The sequence below is a fragment of the Leiobunum rupestre genome, chromosome 7 (genome assembly GCF_980474605.1).
Source record: "Leiobunum rupestre chromosome 7, qqLeiRupe1.1.hap1, whole genome shotgun sequence".
In the NCBI taxonomy this organism is placed as follows: Eukaryota; Metazoa; Arthropoda; class Arachnida; order Opiliones; family Sclerosomatidae; genus Leiobunum; species Leiobunum rupestre.
In genome coordinates, this window is record NC_143390.1 from 15,754,611 (window position 1) to 15,779,148 (window position 24,538).

Consider the following 24,538-nt stretch of genomic DNA (forward strand, 5'->3'; position numbering starts at 1 on the left):
CAGTGACGTTAAAGAATGAACTACTATCACGTTTACGCTATTATTAATAGGTTTATTTATAAACTTGAAATTTATTCGCGATATAAGATTGTGAAAGATAAAATTCGATACAGGGTCGTGACTAAGAATAATCGTGGAGCTTCCAAATTTGGATATCCTCGAAAAACGGTTCTCCTCGCTGGCTCCTCTGCTCTCTCTCTCTCTGCGTGTCTCTCTCGCTCTCTTTCTGTGTCAGGTCCCTCCTACGTCTACTACTTCTTTCTTTATCAATACGTATCTTTGGTCAGTTTGAAATAGACGGGAATATCTAGAACCCAAAGACCCAGAGAGATGCGGGCAGACAGCTTGGACTTCTCAATCGAGAAAATATATCGTTCTAGTTTACGCGCGCGAAGGGGGAAGCCCGCCTGCCGCCGTACGCGTTCGGATCCGCGCCGCTTCTCCTCATTCCGCGTCGTACGTAAGTAGAAGAGTGTAGAGTAGAGAAGATACAGAGAGAGGTTGGTGGTGGCGGTGGCGGGGGAGGGGGGGGGCAAGGGGGAAGTGTGGCGGGCGCGTGCGCAATGGCCTTCTCTCTCGAAACGTTCCCCGATCTCGACATATTCCCGGCTCTAACGCGAACCCGAAGACCTCGGTTTTTAAACAACTCCGGCCGTAATCGGCAAAATGAAACCGTTACGGGCTGATTCCCTGTAAATTCAAGTATACTTAGAAACAGAGCGACCCAATCAAACGCTTCTTTTTTATATTTATTAATAATCGTTATAATTATTAGCCCAGTTAATTTCTTCAACACAATTCTCTTCTAGTTTGCGTTTTCTAACTTTTCTCTTTAAGCAGTTTTGATATTTATTCATTTATATAATTCGGTACACCTTCATCGTTGGTTCGTATATCTATTTCAAAGTGATAGTTTTGCAAATTTACGTTCATTCAAAAATCATGAATTTCGTGTCGCGATTGGTTTACGTCGTTAATTGCAATCGAACTCTATTTCGTACGTGTTTGGACTCAGTACGGGCAAAATGGTGCTTTTAATCGCTTCTACAGTCTTTCAACGCGGGATCGACGATTCGCGATCGAAATGATGTAAATAAGCGTACCTTTCTGTATTTTTTTACCAAAAAGGAGGTATAAACAAACAAGTACGAGAAATAAAATATTAAATTAAAAGAAAAAATCAATAATTCAAACTGTGATAACGGATTCTGATGGGCAAGAAAACAAATCACGCGTCACCCCCTCTCTGACCCCCCCTTTTGATGGTCGAAAGGTTTTTTAACGTTTTGGGTTATCAAACGATTTACGGCGGCGAGCCGAGTGAGCTAGTCGCGAGTTTGACGTTTTATTAAGCCTAAACGCTAGCCGAGGCTTATTTACGGAATGCCAGCGTCGGTGTCAGCGTTCGCGACCGAGAGAGAGATAACGCGGAAGAGAGAAGGCTGATTCCCATCAGTGGAAAAGAGAGAGGAGAGATCCACACCGAGGACCCCGCAACAACTGTTGGTGTCGTCGCCGCCGCATCGGACATTGGCGATGCTGCTAGGATGGTGCGCGTGAGACATGGCGACTTGCAAGTTGAAAGACTGACGCTGGTGCGCTGATAACTCTTTATCGTAATAGCTAACCCGTCTTTAATAGTATAATTAACTGATTGAAGCGAGTAGCGCTTTGCACCGGCACCCGGTGATCGCGTCTCTACGCGTTTTTCGTTCAGTCGTACTGCTGGTGTGTGGTCGTCGGTGGTGCTGGTTTTGACTGAAGAGGCGGTCGTTTCTTCGGAATTCGGCAAAAATTGAGAGGGTCGTGGTGAGAATCCGCAGCCAGGAAAGATTAGTTCCTGAGCGTGTTCAGATGGCGGCGTCGAGGGCGGACACGGGCGGTTCGCTGGCCTCCACCACCCCATCCGGAAGTAACATCGCCGGAGCCGGGGGAGGAGGAGGCGGCCCAGGGGCTCTGGCTGGACCTGGTGTCGGGGGTGCCCGGGTCAAGAGCTTCGCCTTCACCAAGATGCCCGAACGACACGAGGATCACGAAGGTAAAGGATTCACTCTATCTACTCACTCTTATATCACCCACACACACGCCTGAGCGTAGAAATCACTGTTCGTACTTAGAACTAAATCACGGATCACACGCTTGTACTAGTCGCCTCTTAAAAATTACGATTTATTAAAAATTAACTCAAACACTTTACTTCAGGATCACCGTTTCTTTAAATCAATAATACGACCTCAAAGTTGATCCCGTAAACCTTATAAATTTTTTAAATAAATATTTCGAAGATCGTAAGAGGTTGGATAAAGTCTAGTAGCAGTTGAATTGGAAGCTCATTTTATCTGCGGAAGGCTTGGGGAAAAACTTATACATTGTCGCCCATAACGTTGGGCACTTAACCTCTATGAGACCCGAAATATTTGTTTTAGGCAAATCCGGGTATATACCAAACGTAAAATACCTGTAATATAAAACCTTTATTTTTGGTTCTTAATACAAAAACCAATGATTAAATCTTTGTATATTTTTTTACACACGGGTTTATTAAACAATTTTTTTTACATTGAATTTAATGTATATCATAATAACTAAAATAGTTATGCAATTTTAATACTGTGTTTTTGTTTTGAACATTCACCTTCTGAATTTTATCCGGATATCATTATGGTCAACATTTTCTAGTTCCCCTTGCTCGTTAAGAATGTCTGCAATGGTTTCCTGTTCGGTCACCTTGCCATTTAGTTCACCTGATCCCCTTGACATTATTTTGGCGTTGTGCCTGCGATGGAGCCGTGTTTGAAGCTATATACTCTGGTTAACAGTCGACGGTGTGTCGAGTACTTGGTAGCGTTGTTTCTCGTGCGAAAACGATTCCACACCTTGTCTTTTCAAACTCACTCAGTCGCTCTCTCGAAGAGTCAGCAAAGAGAGATAAATATTTTTTGTTTATTTGTTCTCTCTTGGCTGAAGATGCTCGTCTAAAGAAAGTAAAGAATAAAAACATTTTAATTGCAATTTCAGCAGCGTGAAATATCGCGAATTGTTGGGGACGAGAGGGAAACGTCGGAGGGGGGAGGGCGACGCTTTTTGACGTCCAAGAATGTCTTTGAAAGTATCTCTTTTTTCTGTCACTTGACAGGCCTTCAAAGACTTCGGGATTCTAGGCTCTGAAAGACGTCTCGTATACTATATTCAGACTTAACAATCGCGCGCTGGTTTTTCTAACGACGACGTCATGTCAACAATTAAATATTATTACTAAACACTTTAAATATGTTTAAAATTAAATAGCATTCTTGTTTGGGTATTAAATGCGCTTCTTAGTTGAAGTGGGGAAGGGAAAACGCGTGTTTCAATCGGTAATAGTGAGTGTAGGGAGCAGTTGGCTCGCGTGGCGTGAAGGGCTTGCCACCACCCGGTCACCTGAATTAATGGCTTTAAAAGTCGCTTGATGAGTTAGGCCTAAGGTTGTGCCTTGGGTATTAGCCCAGCTGATTATTATTATTATATACCGTGTCGATTTGATCAAACTTTAATGGGAAGATCATACTGACAGGCTGTGAGGTGGAATAAAACAAAACCGGAAAATTGTCAATATATATAAATACCTTAATGATATTGGACAGAAGAATTTCAGGAAAATTGCCTTAGAATGTCGAAATTGGTTTTTTAATTTTAGTCCCTTCAATCTTAATCTTATGCTATCAACGATATTTTCTTCGGTTAAGTTAAAAATAGACTGAAATCGTCAATATCTCTAAATTTAAATAGATAAATTAATGATATTGTACAGAAGAATTTAAGTAAAATACCTTAAAATGTCGAAATTCTATTTAAAACTTAAATCCCTTCGATCTTAATTTCATGCTATCTACCATATTTTCTCTATAGCTAAAAATAGTATCAGCTTAGCATTATCCTTATGTATATATAGATAACTCCTTGATTTTGTACAGAAGAATTTAAGAAAAAGATTTTAAGTCGGAAATTTTCCACTCGGATAATTTTCTGAAAAATTTTCAAGGCTTTTTTTTCGGAAAATGTTCCGTATTTTTCTCATTTAATTTTTCCGGAAAATTAACAACTTTAGCAATAAAGTGATTAGTCTATACGGAATCTATACGTGAATATTGTGTTATACTTACAAGGAGACTACCCGAGGTGTTACACACCGATTTTGTTCAAACTCGGGGGATTGGTAGACCTTCATGTAACTGGAAAAATCCTAAAGTGATTTTATTCAATTGGCAACGGGTTTGCCATGGCAACGAAAAATGTTTTTGACAACATAAAATTGAAATTTTCCCATTGAAAATAACATGGGATTTTGACCAATTTCCCTGTGAAAAAAATTAAAAAAATTGATCAAAGTGAGATCAATTTTGATATTTTTCGTCAATTTTTATCAATTTTTTTATAATTTTGGTATTTTATTTTTTTTTTAAATTTTGGAATCGGTCAAAATCCCATGTTATTTTCAAAAGGAAAATTTAATATTTTGTGTTGTCAAAAACATTTTTCGTTGCCATGGCAAAACGGTTGCCCATTGAATAAATTCCCTTTAGAAATTTTCATGATACACGAAGGTCTACCAATCCCCCGAGTTTGAACAAAATCGGTGGGTTACACTTCGGGATGTCTCCTTGTTAGAAGCGTGTTTGACTAAATAATACCGTAGTTGAATTACACGGGAATAGTATTTCACTATTTCGGATAATAAGTTCCGTATTACATTCGTATATATATATATATATATATATATATATATATATATATATATATATATATATATATATATATATATATATATATATATATATACATAATACCCTAAGCGCTTCAGACTGCGGCCGGTTTAAATTTCCAGAATAAATTTTCATCGTGGTCGTCTCTCTAATTATACTCTGATACGAGCAATGTTTGTCGAAGCGAGAGACCCTTGGTGTGTCCAAGTTCATTACGAACCGGGACATAGGCGCGCCGTGTATCTTGAAAAATGACAAAACAGACAACGAGCCTATTAGTCCGCGGAGTGAGTGTGGGTTGATGTTGCTATGGCGGTGGCGTCTGTTCCTCACGGGGTAGATAATCAGCTGATAGTGTGGTCGAAGCTTATGTAATAGACGCGTAATATATAAGATACACTTTGGACTAAAGTAGCGGGTGATGCCGTTGTTTTTCGGTTGCGAAACGGGAGGATTTCGTTGGTCAGCCGACGCTGCGTTGCACTGCGGGGAAAACTCTTTCTCAATTTAGGAGATTAAAAAGCGGGAGATCGTAAACGAATTTGAAGCTCGAGAGTGACCTGGCTCGCGACCCTAGGGCCTTCCCTAGACAAAGGCTCGGTCTATACTCTTACGTATAAAAAAATGGACGAAAAAATGACCTCAGTATGTATAGGAAAAATTAGAAATACGACGCGCCAATGTTAGATGATCCAATTCGATTATTAGATTTCTACGGGAAGGAGTCTGCTATAGCAATGCATCGCGGGTAAAAAGGTCGTACCAGCCGTCTGAATACCTAGTAGTTATCGATTTTTAGTCGGTCGTGAAATTCCGAACTAAAATATCCTGATACACGATAAGTACTTGAAATTTATTACGAGTCGTTAATTAAGATCAATCAAATTAAATATTATACCTCCCCATTGCAATTTAATTCATTAATTCTAACGCTCGCGCTTAGCAGGGTGGGTCATTTCGGGAAGTGGCGGTTTTACGCGCGCGATTTCGATCGACCATTAACTCGGGCTGTAGCAATACGATCGTATGACGAATAATTTTAATTATCCTCACCCGTTTGCTCGGCAGATAAGGACCCGAATTTGGCTATATAAATTTTCAATCGAATTTAATATTAACTATTTCGAGCTCGTGCGTCGACGAGATTGCCGCGCTCCATGACGTTAAACCAGCTAATCCGTTGACGTAGGGGGGAGATTTTACGTAGTTTGCTCTATTTAGATCTACCGCGTGCAATGTGTTTGGACGTCTACGAGATAACGACGTTTTACGGAAAGATTTAAACTTTTAATTACTGACTTGAAAATACGTCGTAGATAATATTGAAGAAGACGTATAAATTACCAAAATGTTTAATATTCATTAAACTCTAACTATACCCAGCCAAAAGTCGATAACTTAAAATTGTTAGTATATTTCCCACTGCATTTTTGAAGTCACGTGGCATAAATAAACCGCTCCTCGGAGAAATGTAAACCAACTTTGCTTCAGAAAATAACACATTTTTAACAAAATGTTATTCGTTTAACTGTAATAATAATAATTATCTATTAAATATACGCGTAATCTTTGCAATTTTACTTCAACTTAAAGTTAATAATGGCTTAAAAATAACTATTACCCTTCACTAGAATTAGCGGTATACAGGGTGTTTCAAAAGGTTATGCAAACATTTGAAGGAGTTGTAGGGGGTGAGATGAGTAGGCTGCAACAAGCGCAAAACCAAGCAGCAGGGAAATGCGAACATTAAGGTTTGGGTTCGTGTGATAGGTAAAAAAGGACTTTGTAAACAAATCGAGGTAACCAGCGTAACAAAGAAAAGTTATACAGTATTTAAAGTCCCTGCTGCTTGGTTTTGCGCTTGTCGCAGCCTACTTACAGGGGCTAGTAGGTCACACTTTGAAGCTCTCTGGCGCTCTTAATACTCATCGTAGGAAAATGGGACAAAACAGGCATACTTCACAACTCACCCTCTACAAGTCCTTAAAATTTTTGCATAACCTTTTGAGACACCCTGTATGTAATCATTAAAACAGAAACTTATATTGCGGCTACCTATTATTTTTTAACCTGATTATATTCTTCATATTAATAAATTAATCAATAATTACTAAATAACAATAAATTTACTAAGGAATAAGAAGTGAATTTACAGTTGTGAATTTACAAGTGATGACCTCACCCCACTCATTTTGGAGCAGGTCAAACGGTTTGGAGTCAGGATGAGCGTTAAATCTTCTAATAATTGAAACTAGAAGTGAGAACATTTCCGTCTCGGCATAAATTAATGAACGAGATGATCGAATAATATTAGATTGGTTCAATGAGTTAAGTGCCATTTTCGATGAAGGTTGAAACACCCGAAGATGGGGATTTTGCGAGACGAAAATGAATATTTTGCTATAAGGGTTAGAAAATTTCACTCTGATGACTCGATCATATATTTTGCTCTTAAAGTTACATTAGGTTAAACGCGTTTCCATATTTTCTAAGTTAAGTCACGTAAAAGTATGTTATTTTAATTGTAATTCTTGGATTACTTAAGCCAGAGGTTTTTCCCAGATCATCGACGGACAATCATTACAGGAAAAATTTCGATGGTTCTTAAACTATATTGTATTGAAATTAGTTAAAGGCAGAATCCTAATCTATGGTCTTCACTACTTTAATCTTGATAGATTAAGTGAAAAAGTTGAGCTAAATTTTATCTCTCAAACTTTCGACACGAGCGAATGATAATTAGCCTAAAACTCGGCTTTTTCTAGACTACTTAAATTTTGAGCCTGATTTTTCATAATTTTATAGTATTTTGGAAAGTCCTTCAGTTTCCCCTTTCCATAAACATTTGAAGAGGTTACCGGTAGTAGCTTAGTGTAGGGAGCTGTTTGCTCGCGTGGCATGAAGAGCTTGCCACCACCCTCCTACGCATTGTAACCCGGCCAATGTTTAAAGGCATTATAAGTCGCTAGATGACTTGGGCCTAAAATGGTGCATTAGGTATTACAACACACATTTAAGTTATTATTCTTCAGTGAAATTTTGAAATAAATTTATCGTAATTATTGAATCCTTATAATTAATTTAGTTCGCCTATATTAATTTCATTATTGTCAATTAACGGAAAATAATGAACTAAGTTAATAAGTTAATGATGTAGATTAAATCATTTTAATTCGATAAATAACAACCTGACCTTAAATTTAACAATTTATTTAGTAAAAAAAAGTGAAATGAAATACACGGGGTAACTATAAACGAAATCTCCCCACTGGGTAATGGGGTTTCGCCTTAGTTCTTGCGTTTCTCCTTCGATAAAAATGTGCATAGATTATTGGTAATAGTAAGTGTAGGGAGCTTCTGGCTAGCGTGGTGTGCAGAGTTCGCAACCACCTTCCTTATCATTGTAACCATGGAATCATGGATCCGCTAGTCTAATTGGGGACATATGGTGACGCCTACGGTGATAGCATAGCTAACTCTTAAAGAAATGTTATAGTCAATAATTACAAACTAAATAAACCATTATTATATTTTGTATCCGTAAAATTTGTAGGAAATATTACCGAATATAAAATACTAAAAGTAATAACTTTTCAGTGGGTAATCCGCTAACAATTGTTCTACCCCATTGTTTAAGTCAGTGACGATTTTTCGACTGTATTTCGTATCGATCGCCATAGATTAGTAAAATGTTCGATTTCCGACCATTTTACCAGTACCAACGATATTTGGGGGTTATCCCTCGTACGGGAGATTTCGGGGAACCAAGTGGCTGATTTAGTTCGACAGACTGCTTAGGTAGTTTAAGAGGACGAGGTACATTTTGGGGGGCAACTGGCCAAGTGGATTCGAGACCAGAGTTATCAAGACCAAGATAACTGGAAGATTGGGCTTTTCAAAATGAGAGGAAATGTATCACCTTCCCCTAATCAAGACATCAGGAGCCAATGGAATCCTCAAGTGTGGATTAGGTTCCACAGGAACCTATCGGTTGTCTTCGTAAAGGGGTTTTCGTACGTACTATCATAAATAACTCAACCCAGTGAAGATGGGCCAGTATTGAACGCTGTTTTATCGGCAATCGATCGAATTCGAACTTTGATGGATACAGGCGCGCTTAAGTCGGTAATCAACGAAAGGTCTTTGAGAATGTTAATTTACTCGGTTGGATAAGACCTTGTTGTGTGCCCTCCAGGGTGACACGCATCGACGGGTTTCAAGCAGTGGTTTGGTAGTGGCAATGGTTTGGTAGTGGCAATGGTTTTACACAAGTTAAAAGAATTAGTTGGGGTTTGATCTAGACGAGGAGCAAAAACAGAAGGTACTCACTGTTTTGTGGTCAAAACCAAAATACAGTGTATTATCGATAGCGAAGACTCCGATAGTAAATTGATACCAATTACTATAAATCCCAATACTTATTTGGTAAAAAAAATTGTTTCGGAACAAATTTTAGGTGTCGTTAGATTAATTTGACTCTTTGTCGTTAATGATGAAGAAATATAAATCGAGTCAGTTTTGCTTATAATACAACCATTCTATCCTATTTATCAACTAAGCAGGTGGAAATATTTTAGTTACCTGGACCTACGAAAGGTCTCCTGTGAAAAGGACATAGCTATATAATAGCTTTTGGTTGGCCCCTCAGAAGACGCCAGTCACTGTCTCGCTTTCTATACAGGGTGTTTCAAAAGTTTATGCAAAAAGGTTAATGAGTTGTAGGGGGTGAGTTGAGAAGTATGCCTGTTTTTTCCCCCATTTTCCTACGATGAATTAAAAGAGCGCCAGAGAGCTTCAAAGTGTGACCTACTAGCCCCTGGAACTAGGCTGCAACAAGCGCAAAACCAAGCAGCAGTAGTAAAATGGGAAAAAACAGGCATACTTCTCAACTCATCCCCTACAACTCCTTAACATTTTTGCATAACCTTTTGAAACACCCGGTATTGGTACTACACGACACCGAAAAAAAGTAAAGGCTCATCTCCGCAGATTGAGCAACACAGAGGAGAGATGCAACTCCAATGAACTTGTAGCTTCAATGGTACTTTTGACCCTGGATCGTTTTCGATCGTATCGACATGACCATGGGTCAATGCTATAACGGAAAACAATGGATTTTTTTGGCTCCAATGGAGGAATAATTTAAACTTTAAGTTTTTCCCGCTGGTAGGCAGGAACTTGTAGAAGCTCTGATAGTGCAGGTGTATTCTATAAAGAGTCATTCCCTCTTGTACACACAGAATTATGATTAGCCAACGATTCCGTGGCAGGAGGATATTTGGGGTTCGATAACTCATTGGCAAAGCTGAGAGAACGTTATTGATGGTTGAAGTTACGCAAGTTGGTCCAGCGCTCCGTAATGAAGCTTCCTTTAGCAGTATCGTAAAATAAGGTCCCCATAAGTAAAGGTCTAGCATAGAGCCGCATGTATCCATGCGATAAGAAAATGAACGTACGGCGAAAGGGCAGTAGCGACTTCTTCGTTTTCAAAATTTCTACATCTAAAATATTATTTTACATGGTAGAGCAGCCACGCTCGGGTTGATAAATGCCACACAAACGCGTCTAAATCTCAAATTTGAAAAATAAATACCTTCAGAAATGCAACTCTTACTTCTAATAGCCAGTTTTAGGTTCTGATGAATCATTTTGCAAGGATAAGTGTTAATTTTAAGTTTTAAGTGATAAAATAGGTAGTTCTATAAAATAAAACAATAAAATTAGAAGCATAAAATGTTATCTGCGTCAGGATCGTAAGTTATTTAAATGCTTTACTTGAACGCGAGTTTTGCACGTGGCTAATGGTCTCTCGACTGCCCGCGCGTGCTTAGTGACGTAGACAAAACATTAGTACATGACCTCCCGTATTTTATAGAAACACCTTGGCTATATGGTGCTAAGGGCTCGCGGCGGAGATTTATCCCGCGTGGTTATAAGTTCAAAAACGTCCGCGCAAGGCTCGCGAAATTTATTCCAGAAATGCATAGTTGAGGACGTAACCAATCGAGCGGGTCGGACATTCCCATAAAAAGCGTACGGGATTTCGAAATCTCTGTAATTTCGCGATTTCGTCAAAGATTTCGCGGTTTCGTGGGAGATTTCGCGATTTAGTCAGAGATTTCGCGATTTCGTCAAAGATTTCGGGATTTCAAAAGATTTTGTGATTTCGTCAGGGATTTCGCAATTTCGTGATTTCGTCGGAGATTTCTTGAGAAGTGTACGGGATTTTGTACAAATGTCAGACCCCTCGTAACCACTAGGAGGTGCAGATTTTGAATACCTACCTCTTAATAACGGGTATGTGATCGTCGGAAATTTGGCCTAGACCTTTGCTTATGGGGACCTTATGAGAGGCTTAAGCTCTTACCAAGAGGTAGTTCGTAATAATAGAAATCGACCTTTGTGGGCCGTTTTTGACATATTTTAAAAGCAATAGACTATTTGACAAAGTGGGTTGAAGCGAAAGCAGTCCTGAGTATACGGAATCTCTTTCGCTCTTCGCGTCACTAAATAAATTAGGAACCGAATCGTTATGCGTCTTGGGAGTTCTCGTATTTTCATTAGCGATTGAGGAATGGCGTTTCTTTCGCGGGAAAAGAACTTCAGCGAATGGCGGATTAAGGCCACCCCAAGTTCTAGATTGGATTGGTTGAGTCAGAAAATCAAACTATGTCTAGAGTATACTGTACGATAAAGTTCATCCAGAACGCGTAGATGGAAACAGACGCAGCAACTTCGGGGTTTTTGCCATTGTGGTACAAGTTACCATACATTAATCCCTTTTCGAATTCCATTAGGGTTGAATACCCGCCTTGCTAAGGAAAGCTCGTATATCATGGTCCAAAGAAGAGCCTGTGCGTGAGTTAGACCATGCCAGCTAGGAGCAACAAACACTAGGAGAACGCAGCTAGCCCTTAAACACGCTAACGTAGTGTTGTGTACAAATTTCATTGGACGAGCCTTTACGCTGGACGTTTTACGGGCGGGGGGGGGGAAGACAATTTCCGAATTTTTCCCTTCCGGCGGCAGCAGGCGCTAAAGCGTCTAACCAATGAAATCTTTACGCAAGAAAATGCACGAGTTTTGACGGGTTGCGTTCTCCTTGTGTGGGTAGAGGTCGGCGGAACAAATAATTTCAATTAATCATTAAAATTAGTATTATTTGATTTATATGAATAAACTATACGATTAAACAACGATTTAACATGCAAAATTAATCATTTTTTTCGAATATTTCTGAATAATTCTCGGTTATGGATAAATATAAACAATCGTATAATTTCTTATTCAAACGCCGACCTCTATGTGTGGGACAGTGGGGTGCGGTGCTTGTTGCTCCAAGGTGCCAGGAAAGAGCTAGAAAAATCAGAGAAAGCTAAAAAACAATCCAAGTCAAACAAAAAAAAGACGGTATGACGCGAAGAAGAAAGATACTAGAAAGTACCAGGTCGGAGAGACCATACCACCGGAGGCCTATCATCATAGTACCCTACGCCAGCATCCACCTAGCCCGGACAGGTGACAAATCCAGCATGGGTAGTAGAACCCTACTACTGATGGTAGCACCTTTGACGCAAGCCACTCAACCCAGCAGAAGGATCAGCAATGGGTGGACCAATCCCCACTTCGCACACAGCAGTGGGATTAAGAGTGGATGCTGTACCTACGTAGGTAAAGAGTCAAACCCTTTGGAGAGAGCTCCTAAAAGGGAACGACGAGCACAAGCTCTGACAATGAAAAATTGTTTAATCTGGCACATCCAGCGACTCGGGATTCTGATAGATACTACGATACTTTCACGATAATCGACTGAAGTGGCAGGCTAACCGCTTGCCCCCGTGAGAGTCCCATACCAGAACCCAGGAAATTAAGTAGGTATGTAACCGAGAAGGCATTTCATGCTAGCCCAGCTTTCCCTGTAAGGGGCTGTTCACAAATTACGTAACGCAGAAAAACCACTTTTTGAACTCCCCCCCCTCCCCCTCGTAACAAAGAGTAACAAATGGAAAGACCCCTCTTCTTAAATTACGTAACAAATATCGAACCCCCCCCCCTTAAATTATTATAGTACGTAACAACTAATATGCTGGTAATAAAGTACAATAAGATCAGGTACTAAATTTTATTGTTTGTAATTATCATTTGAAATTACAACTGTATTTTTACGCAACACTTTATACCCATGGGTATGAAATTCTTTTAAACGTGAGTAAACCAATGAAAATACAAATGTTTTTAATAATTGTGACTGTTTCTGAAAATGGAGAAAATTTTATTTTACGATATTAAAAATAAGATGTGTTACGTAACATTTCAGTGAACCCTGCCTCCCCCCACGTAACATTTCGTAACGCTTGCCAAAACCACCCCTCCCCCCTACCACGTTACGTAATTTGTGAACAGCCCCTAATGGCTTAAGTTTTTCAACGAGATTCCAGAAAGTTTCAGCTCAGGCTGTAGTGAGTTTAATAGTGTCACGTTAAGTATAGTGCCATCTGACGATACTTAATAGTAATTAGTGTAATTTTTATGCATTTTTATATCATTAATATCTCTCTATTTGGTCTTGAATTCGTTTATCCCTAGGAATAATAACAATAATCAGCTAAGCCAGCCAACACTAACTATTACCGATAACCTCAGCAAATTTTTATGGTAAATGTTAAACCGAAAAACTTTGTGGAAAACGCCTTTAACCAGTTTGGATAAAACTTGCAAACTTAACTCAAGAAGATTTATAACGAGCTTTCTGCTAGTACCACAAGCTGGGATTGAACCCAGCTCCTCTTGCTGGGAGGTGAGAGTGCTAACCACTCCGCCACGCCACTTAATGACTATGTTGATCATGGTCTAATTTATCCCTGGCACTAGAAGGGGGTAACGAAAGCGGCGGCAGCGATCGGAAAACATTTCTGTGGGGGGCACAATTAATTTTTTATCCAAAAATCCATATACTTAAAACTTAAGCAAGAAAATGTACAGCTCAAAATTTTTCGTACTATATATATATTTTTTAAAGTGTTCTTTCTAATATCTCATCCGTCAATGAATACATTGATAATAAAAGTTAAGACGATATCTTTAGAAAAATATCTGTGTACATGGATAGATCATGGGCCAAATAATGATAAATCCAGGACATGACTCTATGCGAAAAACCCGTCCAACAGCGCTAACACCCGATCACTATTGCCCCCTATTGGGAAAAACGCTCGATCGCGGACCTACGTCATTTTGGGAGCAAATTTTTTAGGGACAGTTTTCAAAAATAATACACGTGGTCGTCGTAGTAAATATCCTGGAATATTTATTCACAGTTATCATATATAGTGTGGTTATTAAAGGAAGTAGTTATTTTTATACGTACTAAGTTCATAATTAGTATAATATATATAATTATTTAATATTAAACATATACTTTCCTAGAATCGTTAAAATTTATCAAAAAATGAGGGGCCAAATATGGCAGGATTTTCGAATTACAACCGCCACTTATTTCCGAATTCCGACTCAGTCATCACTAGATGGCGTTCGGGAAACCGGAAACTTGCTTGATTTTGCCCCCAATTTTTTTTATTTTTTCCTCCTTTTCCCCCCTACTAAAATGGCCGCCTGTGTCTTTTAGTGGACGGCCGATTTAGTACGCGTGAAGGTACCAGAGTCATGTCCTGGATTTATCATTATTTGGCCCATGGATAGATAATTAAGCCTTTCTTGGCCACATACTTTACGAGGGTATTTTAGGTAAAAAAGGGCACACAACGGGGCGATTTTTTGTTTGGATAAATCTATCGAAATCAATCTTACGGTTATATCATCTTAATGCTACTCGCATCTGCAATCTCAAAATAACTTCTGTAAAAAGACTGAATTCGGACCCAAATAAAGGCAGTGAGATTATAAATATTTCCCCGATTGCTATTTTCCTCAATTTTATTTCTGTGGGGGCTCTGCCCCTGTTTGTTTTTCCCTATGGGGGCCCCAGAGTCCCCACGGGATCGCCGTCACTGAAATACTTCACCGTTCGATTTTCCATGGCAACCGAAAATGTTTTTGACCACTTAAAACAAAAAAATCCCCATTTAAAAAAGCTTGGTATTTTCTTAGTTGCACGAAAATTTAAAAAAAAAATTAAATCACGAAATGGGTAATTTGGATCATATTTAGGTAAATTTCATCAAGTTTGGGTAAATTGGAACATTTTTGGGTAAAATAAGAAAAAAAACTTAATTTGGTTTTAAGTGGTCAAAAACATTTTTGGTTTCCATGGCAAATCGAATGGGTAGTGCAACGTCTCCTTTTGGGAAATTTAATATATCATATAGGTTTACACTACGCCCGACTTTGAACAAATTCGGCAATAAACACCTCGGGTACTCTCCTTGTCAGTGACGTATATGCGTTTCACGGCAACAAATTCTTATATTCGCATATAATTAACATGGCCGACGGCTAGCGAGAAAATAAAAAGTGTTTCAACGGAACGGGTTTAATTTCTCGTCAGATTTAAACATAATAATTAATAAATAAAGAAAAATTAAAAACCACTTTGTTTACGTAATACAAATTTTAATTAAAAACAAATTAAAATCGACGACTAGTTTCGCTCTCTATACAGAGCTGATTTCTGGTTTAAAAATCTATATAACTCTACACTTGACACGTGATCATTTCTATGTATATTTATTTCCCCCCTCTTTTGTATGTTTTTTATCGCGAAACGTAGTTTACTTCATTTGTATTCCCCTGACCAGACCTGATGATGCCTCTGTATAGAGAGCGAAACTAGTCGTCGATTTTAATTTGTTTTTAATTAAAATTTGTATTACGTAAACAAAGTGGTTTTTAATTTTTCTTTATTTACCTTATACGTAAGTAACCGTCTTAGATCATTATAATAATTAATTTTATAAAAAAAATTGATTTTGCCTAACTTGTTAAAATGTTGCTCTTACGTCACAACACAGCTTTATTAGTATATGCTTCGCACGAGTGATTTGCACGCGCGCTAGAAAAAAGCGATATTCCTCGCGGCTGTAGCGAGTAATTAACAATTTGACCTGGATGTATTTGTAAGTTCGTTATTTATCGTTATTTCGCTTGCAAGTCATATGAGTAAGTTTCAAATTTATTTATTTATTTTACCAAAATTTCATAATAATCTCCTTCGGGGACGGTATGGTGATAACCCTATACCATACGCGTGTTCGCCGCCCGTCGTCTGCGGTCGGCATACGTAAAGATCTTTAAAATAAGCCGTCTTGGTTGACGTTTAAATATAACAAATTAAAACAAGTTAAAATTGTTGGTAAATTAAATATTTAATATCTTTTAAAATAGGAAAGAGTGTGAATGGAAAATGTAATTCAAAATATGGTGGGGAAATAATTTGGTTGTTTTTCTAAAAACTTCACCTTATCATGAAATACAATTTATAGGCATTCTACAAAGAATCATAAGTAAGTGAAAGAATTGACAAGGTAATTAATTAAAAATGTATAATGTGAATACGTAACATCCAGGATTGAAAATGCAGCTGAGAAAATTATATTAATTATGAGGTTAATTATATATTTATTTAAAACTTACAAGGAGACGACCCGAGGTATACACACCGATTTTGTTCAAACTCGGGGGATTGGTAGACCTTCATGTAACTTGAAAAATCCTAAAGGGAATTTATTCAATGGGCAACGGTTTTGCCATGGCAACGAAAAATGTTTTTGACAACATAAAATGGAAATTTTCCCATTGAAAATAACATGGGATTTGGACCGATTCCCTGTGAAAGATTTTTAAAAAATTTTAAAAAATTTAAAATACCAAAATTATAAACAAAAATTAAAAATTGACGAAAAAAATCAAAATTGATCACATTTTGATCAATTTGATCCAAATGGGTGAAAATGAACCGGTATGGCTAAAATAGGAAAAATTTCCATTTTATGTTGTCAAAATCATTTTTCGTTGCCATGGCAAGACCGTTACCCATTGAATAAATTCCCTTTAGGATTTTTCAAGTTACATGAAGGTCTACCAATCCCTCGAGTTTGAACGAAATCGGTGTGTAACGACTCGGGTCGTCTCCTTGTTAGTTTGTACATATCTATATTATATGAGGATAAGAAAAATATATTTTAAATTTAATATAAATTCAATATAAAAACCATTTCTCTAACTTTAATTAAATAATGCAGTAATATAAGATTAATATAACTCTAATACAAGAACATATTATGTGATCCAATATCAAGCAATTTTAAAGAGTTTCCAAAGTTTAACCACTTCATGTTCTTATACGTTTTATGTTTAAGAAATGTAACTGGTAAATTATAACTGTTTTAGCAATCGTCATACGACAGCGGCAAATATAACCCAGTAGATATTAAATAGTTTTATAATGTAAATAATTTTCGGTCTCGAAATTTAGTCTGCCAGTTCCCGAAGGTGGAGATGTGGGTGGCCTATGAAGACGTGATGGAAATATAAAATGACCATTCGGTACACCGCCAGATTGCTACGAACCCCATAATATTCAAAATCCCCCTCCCGGAGCGAAACCATTAAAGACAAGATGTAAGACCGGGGCCCTGGATTTAGAGCAGTGTACATTATTAAGATATAAATCGTTCTGTGCACTCGCGTATGATAATACAGAAGTAAAGTTAGACCTTTTCTTCCCCGACCGAAGAGATTTCATTCTCAGACGTTGTTATTCCTGGTTTGTCTACGACTAAGGGGCTGGGGTCTTTAACAGGTTTCATTCAAATGTTTAAGTAATAGTACCGTGATAGACTATCGTTAGTAATTTCAAATCGGCATGGATCGATTTAAAACGTTAATGCATTGGATTCACTTATACCTAGAAAACGCTCCTAAGTGCAAACAAGAGCGTTTAGGATACCAAAATTCAATTGATTTATTTCTAAATTAAATTGTCGTATTAATATTAATCGTAAAGGTAAAATTTGCTTTTCATTACCTGCCCTTTTTAATTAGTGTATATTATTAAACGAAATACGGAATTGAGATTTTGACTCTTTATGGGGAAAGTCAATATTACGAAAACTGGGATTGAATATAACGATTTGAAAAATTAAGTGGATTCGTAATTTTAAGGAAAATTATCCATTCCCACGTTACTTACGCTATTCTGTAAAGTTAATATTAATATGTATATATTAATATATTTATACGCGTTTATTTTGAAATAAATAATGCATTTTATTCTGTGACTGGTTTAATTTTAATTACACAGGCGTGGATGTAATATGAATCCAAGAACGGCGTTGGCACACTAAAAAGGTACATGGACGATCATCGCGTCCTCGTCATTACAATACACAGGGAATGACTACTAAATAGCGCACTAGCAATTTTTATCGAACATTTTTATCGATTCCCCGCTGCCCCGAACGGACAAACCTCTTCCCTCTGCTTTTCCTCTTAGTCCCGCACTTGCCTCCTTAGGCCCCAAGGAAAGAAACTGGCACCAGACGGACTCTAATCACCCCTCGGACAACGTCCAATCAAACGATTTAAACTCTTCCGTATTTGCTGCAGTCGCAGCTTATTCTGCCAGTTCTTTTATATCCAATTTCGCGTGTCCCCCCAAAGTTACTTTCCCTATCGTTTCGAGTTGACGCGTGTTTGTTTATGTAGTTGTATTGGCTGTTATCATTTATTTCGACCTGATGCCCCCCTCTTCTTTTCCCCCGCGCCTACTTTGTTTGCACGCTCGTAATAGAAAGCGCCGTGTAGCGGTCGACTGCCAAGTTGACACGCGTTCGATATTTATTAAAGCACTATATAGTTTTATGACTTAAATTTTCACTTAGCTTATTTTTACTGACGAAAAGAACATTGTCGTGTGTATATATATATATATATATATCAACAGGGCGTAGCCGGAAAGTTGCGCGACAGGGGTTGAGGGGGGCATCTACCCAAGTTGAGATGTATTGGTAATGACGCTTGATTTCGATCAAAGCTAGCATTTTTGGTTAGATGGCGATATTTAAGAACTAAACGCGTCCGCGGTGACACTTGAAAGTGGTAAAGCAATGTCCAATCAGCGCGAGTGTACAATTTCGAATATCCTTTTAAGAGTATTGCGCATTTATTATTTAGGCAAAATAGAGTCGCGACTGTTTCGTACGTGTCGAAAGGAAGCTGAATTTTTCATAAGAAATTATCCCCGCCATTTTTGAAACAACACGCTTAAGTTGATACCTATCGTCCTCGAAGCATTCGAATAGTCAAGTCTAGTGTATTCCACTGTCTAAATGGCTTTATTTCGTTTGCCGCGTTGGGGGTTTTCCTGACTGCTGTCGTACGACTTTTGTTTCTATGGCGAGGAATGAAAAATAATGTTTATACGTCAAACGGGCACGCTATTGTCTGTATTACCAAGTTGTTCTATAGAATATATACTCCAGAGAACGCGATAAAAAAATTATTAGGAGAAAAATACTTACCTAATTATTTTCGGGGGACCTTAATTAAGAAAAGGCCACTTAATAACGTTTGGAGGCAACCCAACCCCTCAGTCAGTTCAAAAAACGTGCCACTGAAGTTTTTCAATTATTCTTGGAGCGAATAGCCCGTGCAATTGAAATATTAGTTAACCTTACTACCACTACTTTGAGCTTTCTTTTTGGAAAGTAATCACAATAATTGCGCGTAAGTTTGTTTGGGGATAAGGGATAAAAATAAATTATAATTAATTAAGATTCGCCATAGGGCTATTGGGTTAAATAAAAAGGCTCCCACCCGGTACCTAAAATACCTAAAATTCTCTATTTTTCTTCAAAGTACTAAAATCTACCTTAAAATAGAGTTTGGTCTCCTAATGTACTCTATTTTCCTAGAGGCAGATTACTTGGTTACAGGGTGTCCTAATAATCATGATTAAATTTTTTTTCATGATTTAATCATTTTTAATCTTTGTACTGTCAAAGCTACAGATTTAATTTTAATCTAATCATGATTTAATCATACGATGGTGTTCTAATAATCATTGCAGTGAGCTGCACCTCGTAGAGATCGGCGCGGAGTTTGAATAAGAAATTATCCAATTATTTATTTTTATTCATAACCGACAATTATCCAAAAAATATCAGAAAAAAAACATTATTTTTGCATGTTAAATCGTTGTTTATTCGTATAAAATGTTCATAAATAAACAGTAAATAAATTTATATGATTAATCGAAATTTTGCCTTTTCATTTATTAATTGTTCCTCCGATCTCTAGCACCTCGCTATTTTCATGAAATCCAGGAAGTCCAACTTAATCGTAAAATTATGTTATTATTATGTTATGTTAATAATACATCTGCTCCTCAAAGATTGTTTACAAAATAATAAAAGCTGAGGATTAACGATAAAATACTTCGAAACATAGTACACCAGATGGCGGCACAAATTTGGAAACATTAGTAAATACTAGGACAGAGTTCAACGGTAACCCAAAGGTCGTAGGTTCGATTCCTGCCCGAGGTGAAATGATTTTTCTCAGTCACTCTGGTATGGAACGATACGCAGAGGTATTCCTTAATTTGAAATGAAACTTCTATATATATTAATTCCTGCGTAATTATAAATAATAAATTCTCAATGTTCAACTAAAGAACTTTTTACATTGATCCCTATTTGGTTCCTATTTTGAAAACTTTCGTCTCTATTTGGCCGTATTTTTATCGAAAAGGTCCCTTTTTCCCCTGATTAAGCTCAAGAAGTCTAAAAAAAAATTCCTTTTAAATAATTAACGTACAATCGAATATTAAAATCTTCGTGCCTTTTGTAATATATTTTATAGATTAATTTAATTTTAATTAATTAGATCCAAATTATTGCTTTGGGCCATTCAGGTCGTTAGTCTCGAATATCTGAAAATAATGAGTTAGCCAGATCAGGTTATTCTTGTATATTCCCCATATCAAGCAATTTGATCTGAAATTATATCTGATTCATTATCCCAAGTAACCGATCTGAACAGATCCGGTAAATTTTTTCTGAGCAGATTCAGTTATCTGGTCATTTATCTTACATATACGTTTAGCAGATATATAACATTGTGGAAGCAAATAACAAAATAAACGGTATACTAATATTTCGAAAGGATTTTAATCGCGGGATATGTAAAATCGATAACTGTAAAGCATTTGAAATCTGGATAACTTCCGTCTGTCAGTTTACAATGAAACGGATTAGTTTCGGGTATAAACTATCTGGTTATCATTTTCACCCGCATCATCTGATCTGATAACATCGGGACAAATACAGATAATCTTTCTGATTAATCATATTTATCTGCTCAATAACGCAACTGTTATTTGAGATGCGCTACTAACATCAGGTATGACACCTGTAGAATTTTCGTCATAGTAAAACCAGGAAACTATAGAGGTATACACTGGGAATGACTAAGGTTCCATTGGGACGGTGATACGAAAGCGCGTCGAGAAAAAGGCGGGACTTAACTACGTCAAGTGTAAGACCTAACGCGACATTGGCTCGAGGTTTGACGCGAAAAGAATGCGTCGTCATGGTAACAAATAGACGATCTTCCCGCGCAAAATAGGCTTATAAAACAATGGATTTAAAAACCTCAATTTGTTATCGTACTAAATATTTTGAAGCAATTATAATGTTCTTCGCGAAAGAAGTGTAGCGATACCTAATTACAGGTATTTTTATGGTTATAAAAGAGATAATCGGTAAGCTAATAATATAATAACCATGACTATTCTTAATGACGAGTTTTTGTCGAATTAGGGTAGCGAGGCGCGAGAGTTTATCTCGTGAGTTTTCCCGCTTTAAGACACGCCCGTTTCTACGAGCTTCATCACGGCCGTAAAAATCTTCCTTCGACATTCCAAATGTATACCTATATAGTTTCCTGGTAAAACCAATTGAACCACTGAAAATTAATAGGATTTACAAATCGATAGTCCGTAAATTTAGTAGTCTTTTTGACTAGCTTTTCAAAATCCGGAGTTTATGTAATAATCCATATTTTATTCCAATTGAATAATTCATAACTATTTTCGAAAGTTTTCATTTTTAAGTATTAAATATCATTGGTGGAGGTTACATTCCCGGAAGTATTGTTCAAGAAGTCGCTTCCGCGTTTCGCTATTTTCATTTTTGAAGAAATGGTGTAAGCTTAGACCAAGAAACACAGGGACGTCTCGCTCATAGCATACCCAAATCTTTATTTTTCGGCGGGGCTTTGTTGCGTCTGCGGTAGGGAGAGGGGGGTTAGGTGATACAGATAGTCAATAGGCGCCATCCATGAGAGATAAAAATAACGTTTTTTAAAGAACTTGAAAAAAATAATCAGCTAAGAGTTAATTTTTTTTAAATTATTTTATATTTTTTTAATATTTTAGAGACACAAATATTAAAAAACATACCAGAAATTTCGTTTTTTGGAGCCACGCTGTTGCAGGTCACGTGCTGACAGATTGTTGGGCTGTGCACGGGACTCAAATAGCCAATAAAAATTGAAATACTAGCGAAACAGCGCGAAATACATAGGAAATAGGCAGCCGCAACGAAGCTTTGGGTGCGAAATATCTACCGTGCGACGTCCCTGTGTTTCTTGGTCTAAGGTGTAAGAAAAAACATTCAGCAAAGGGTATTACTTATCATGGTTACATTACTTATGATTATATTAGTAAATATAAATAACTATAGACCAAAAATGCAGTTCATAATAATATCCAATTTCATAACAGTTAATATTTGTAAATCACAAGCATACCTCATAATTTCGGAACATTTGTGATAGTGATTAGTTAGCTCATTTTCAAAAGAGCTGATTCCTTTTTTATAGTATTTGTGGGTATATTAGAGTTAGTTCAAGCTTTCTTCACCTTAAAATGACGAACTGGGAATCTCTAATTTAGGCCATTAAAAATTATACTCTTTCCATTTTGAAAAACCATCAAGAATACGTTTTTTTATTTTAAAAACTATATTTCGTAATAACATCAAAAACAAACGATATATACGTCGAAGCACCCAAAAATTGATCCATTGTTGAGGTCTAGTTGCTGTTAATAAATCCTCTCATAACCAGAGCCCAGAAATTTAAGAAAGGTAAAATACCCTACTAACAACCCACCTCTTTTCCAATCTAATAATAAATTCTCAAGAGAATATAGGATGGAAATATAATTCACTTTAAAAAATGCATATACATGAAACATACGGCGAGAAGAGGGGGGGGGGGTTGGAAAGATCAATGTTATGACGTGGGAAGGAAGGAAGGTAGGGGAGTTGAAGGATAAGCCGTTACCGGATTTAATTAGGGCCCTCAATAGCAGCCAATAAACTCTTCATTTGATGGATTAGTTTCTCAAAGAGTAAACGAGAGAGAAAGATAAGGCTCCGCTGGTGCGATTGGAACAGGAGGGGGCCAGGAGTGAGGCGCTTGATATACCTTCTAATTGACGATCCGCAGCGCCTGGCTACGATAAAAAAGACGCGCGAGACGCCGACATCGTAAAAAACAGCCTGAGCGAGTTAGCTCTAAAACGTTTTCAGTAAACCCGATGGCCAGAGACTTTTAAAATAAGCAAAAGGGGGTAAAACCACCACCATCAAAACTTTTTACGAGCCCATAATTTTCCCGACGCTTAGCTCCGAGCATGCCCCGATCGCGAACTAAACAAAAATAACTCTTTGGTAAAGTGTTTGTCCGATATCAAAATTAACATTTCGATCGAGGCTGGTGTTTTTTTATTCCAGAACCCTAAACTCCCGGAGTCTCGCCTATCGCGTCCCTAGCTAAGTAATTTCTCCAGCAACTCTCGTCCACGTCGTTTGGCGAGCCTTAAAGGTTATAATCTCTGCCTTCGCTAGCGCTGCCCATTTAGGCCTCGGTTCGCGATGGAATGGAAAGGAGTTTACGCTCGGTCTGTGATCGATTCCTGCTCCGGTTATCTTGGTCGACCATCGCCATTCGCCGAGAGAGGACCGCTGGTAGCGCCACCTGCTGGCGTAATACGGAGTTGTTTGGCGTACGTCGCTCCCTTCACAAGCACTCTCCTTTCAACGACAAAATGCTCATTTCCAACTCATTCCTCTCTCTCTCTCTCTCTTCCCATTTTTCTTTCGGATCCACTCTAATGGCGACGAGGAACATCAAAAAAGCATTCGTCATTTTCGCCTCTCAGTCTGTCGATTCTAAAAACCGCAATGTTGGTCTCTCCCCCCCCCCTATCTTTCTCTTTCTACCCCCCCTTATTTCCTCATCTGCTATTTCCTTTTCCACTTTAGAACTTGATGGAATATTTGGAAAGAGATTCCCGTTAAATTACTCCATAGCGGATTTTCTCTTTGCCCTCGTGCCAATTTCAGAGAGAGAGCACTTCTAATTGTTCCGACGCCGTCACCGCAGATACTCTAAGCCATATTGATAAGCTAGCAAAACACTCGAGATAAGGGATGAATAAAGATTCTTAGCTCGATATTGTTGCCCATAAATTGGTAGAGAGAACTGCCGGAAAACACGTAGTAGGTCAAAAATAGACCTTGCTCCTGTAAAGGTGTTTTCTCGCGAATTCTGAATTAGTGGTGGCTTTAAATAACTGACGTAATACGCGCTACGTGGAATGTATACATTACATGTATAGACAAGTTGAAGGTGCTACACAGGGTAGCGTCAAAATTCTAAGAATTCTTCCGTTGAAGCAGGGTTAGAATTTAAAAAACCCACAATAAAGCCCACTTAAAAAACCCACCTTAAAAAGTTTCAAAAATGACGAAAAAAGTTAAAAGTTATAG

At 37.7% G+C, this 24,538-nt stretch overlaps 1 protein-coding gene across 2 annotated transcripts in view; it reads left to right on the plus strand.

Moving 5' to 3' along the window:
- Positions 1-618: 618 nt before the first annotated feature.
- LOC149934897 (Kv channel-interacting protein 4-like) overlaps positions 619-24,538 on the plus strand; it is a 141,501-nt gene continuing 117,581 nt past the window's right edge. For both annotated transcript variants that reach the window (XM_090181122.1, XM_090181123.1), the window contains exon 1: positions 619-2,038. In XM_090181122.1, the coding sequence (XP_090037248.1) occupies positions 1,855-2,038 (184 nt within the window). In that variant the 5' untranslated portion in view covers positions 619-1,854. The remainder of the gene's footprint in view (positions 2,039-24,538) is intronic.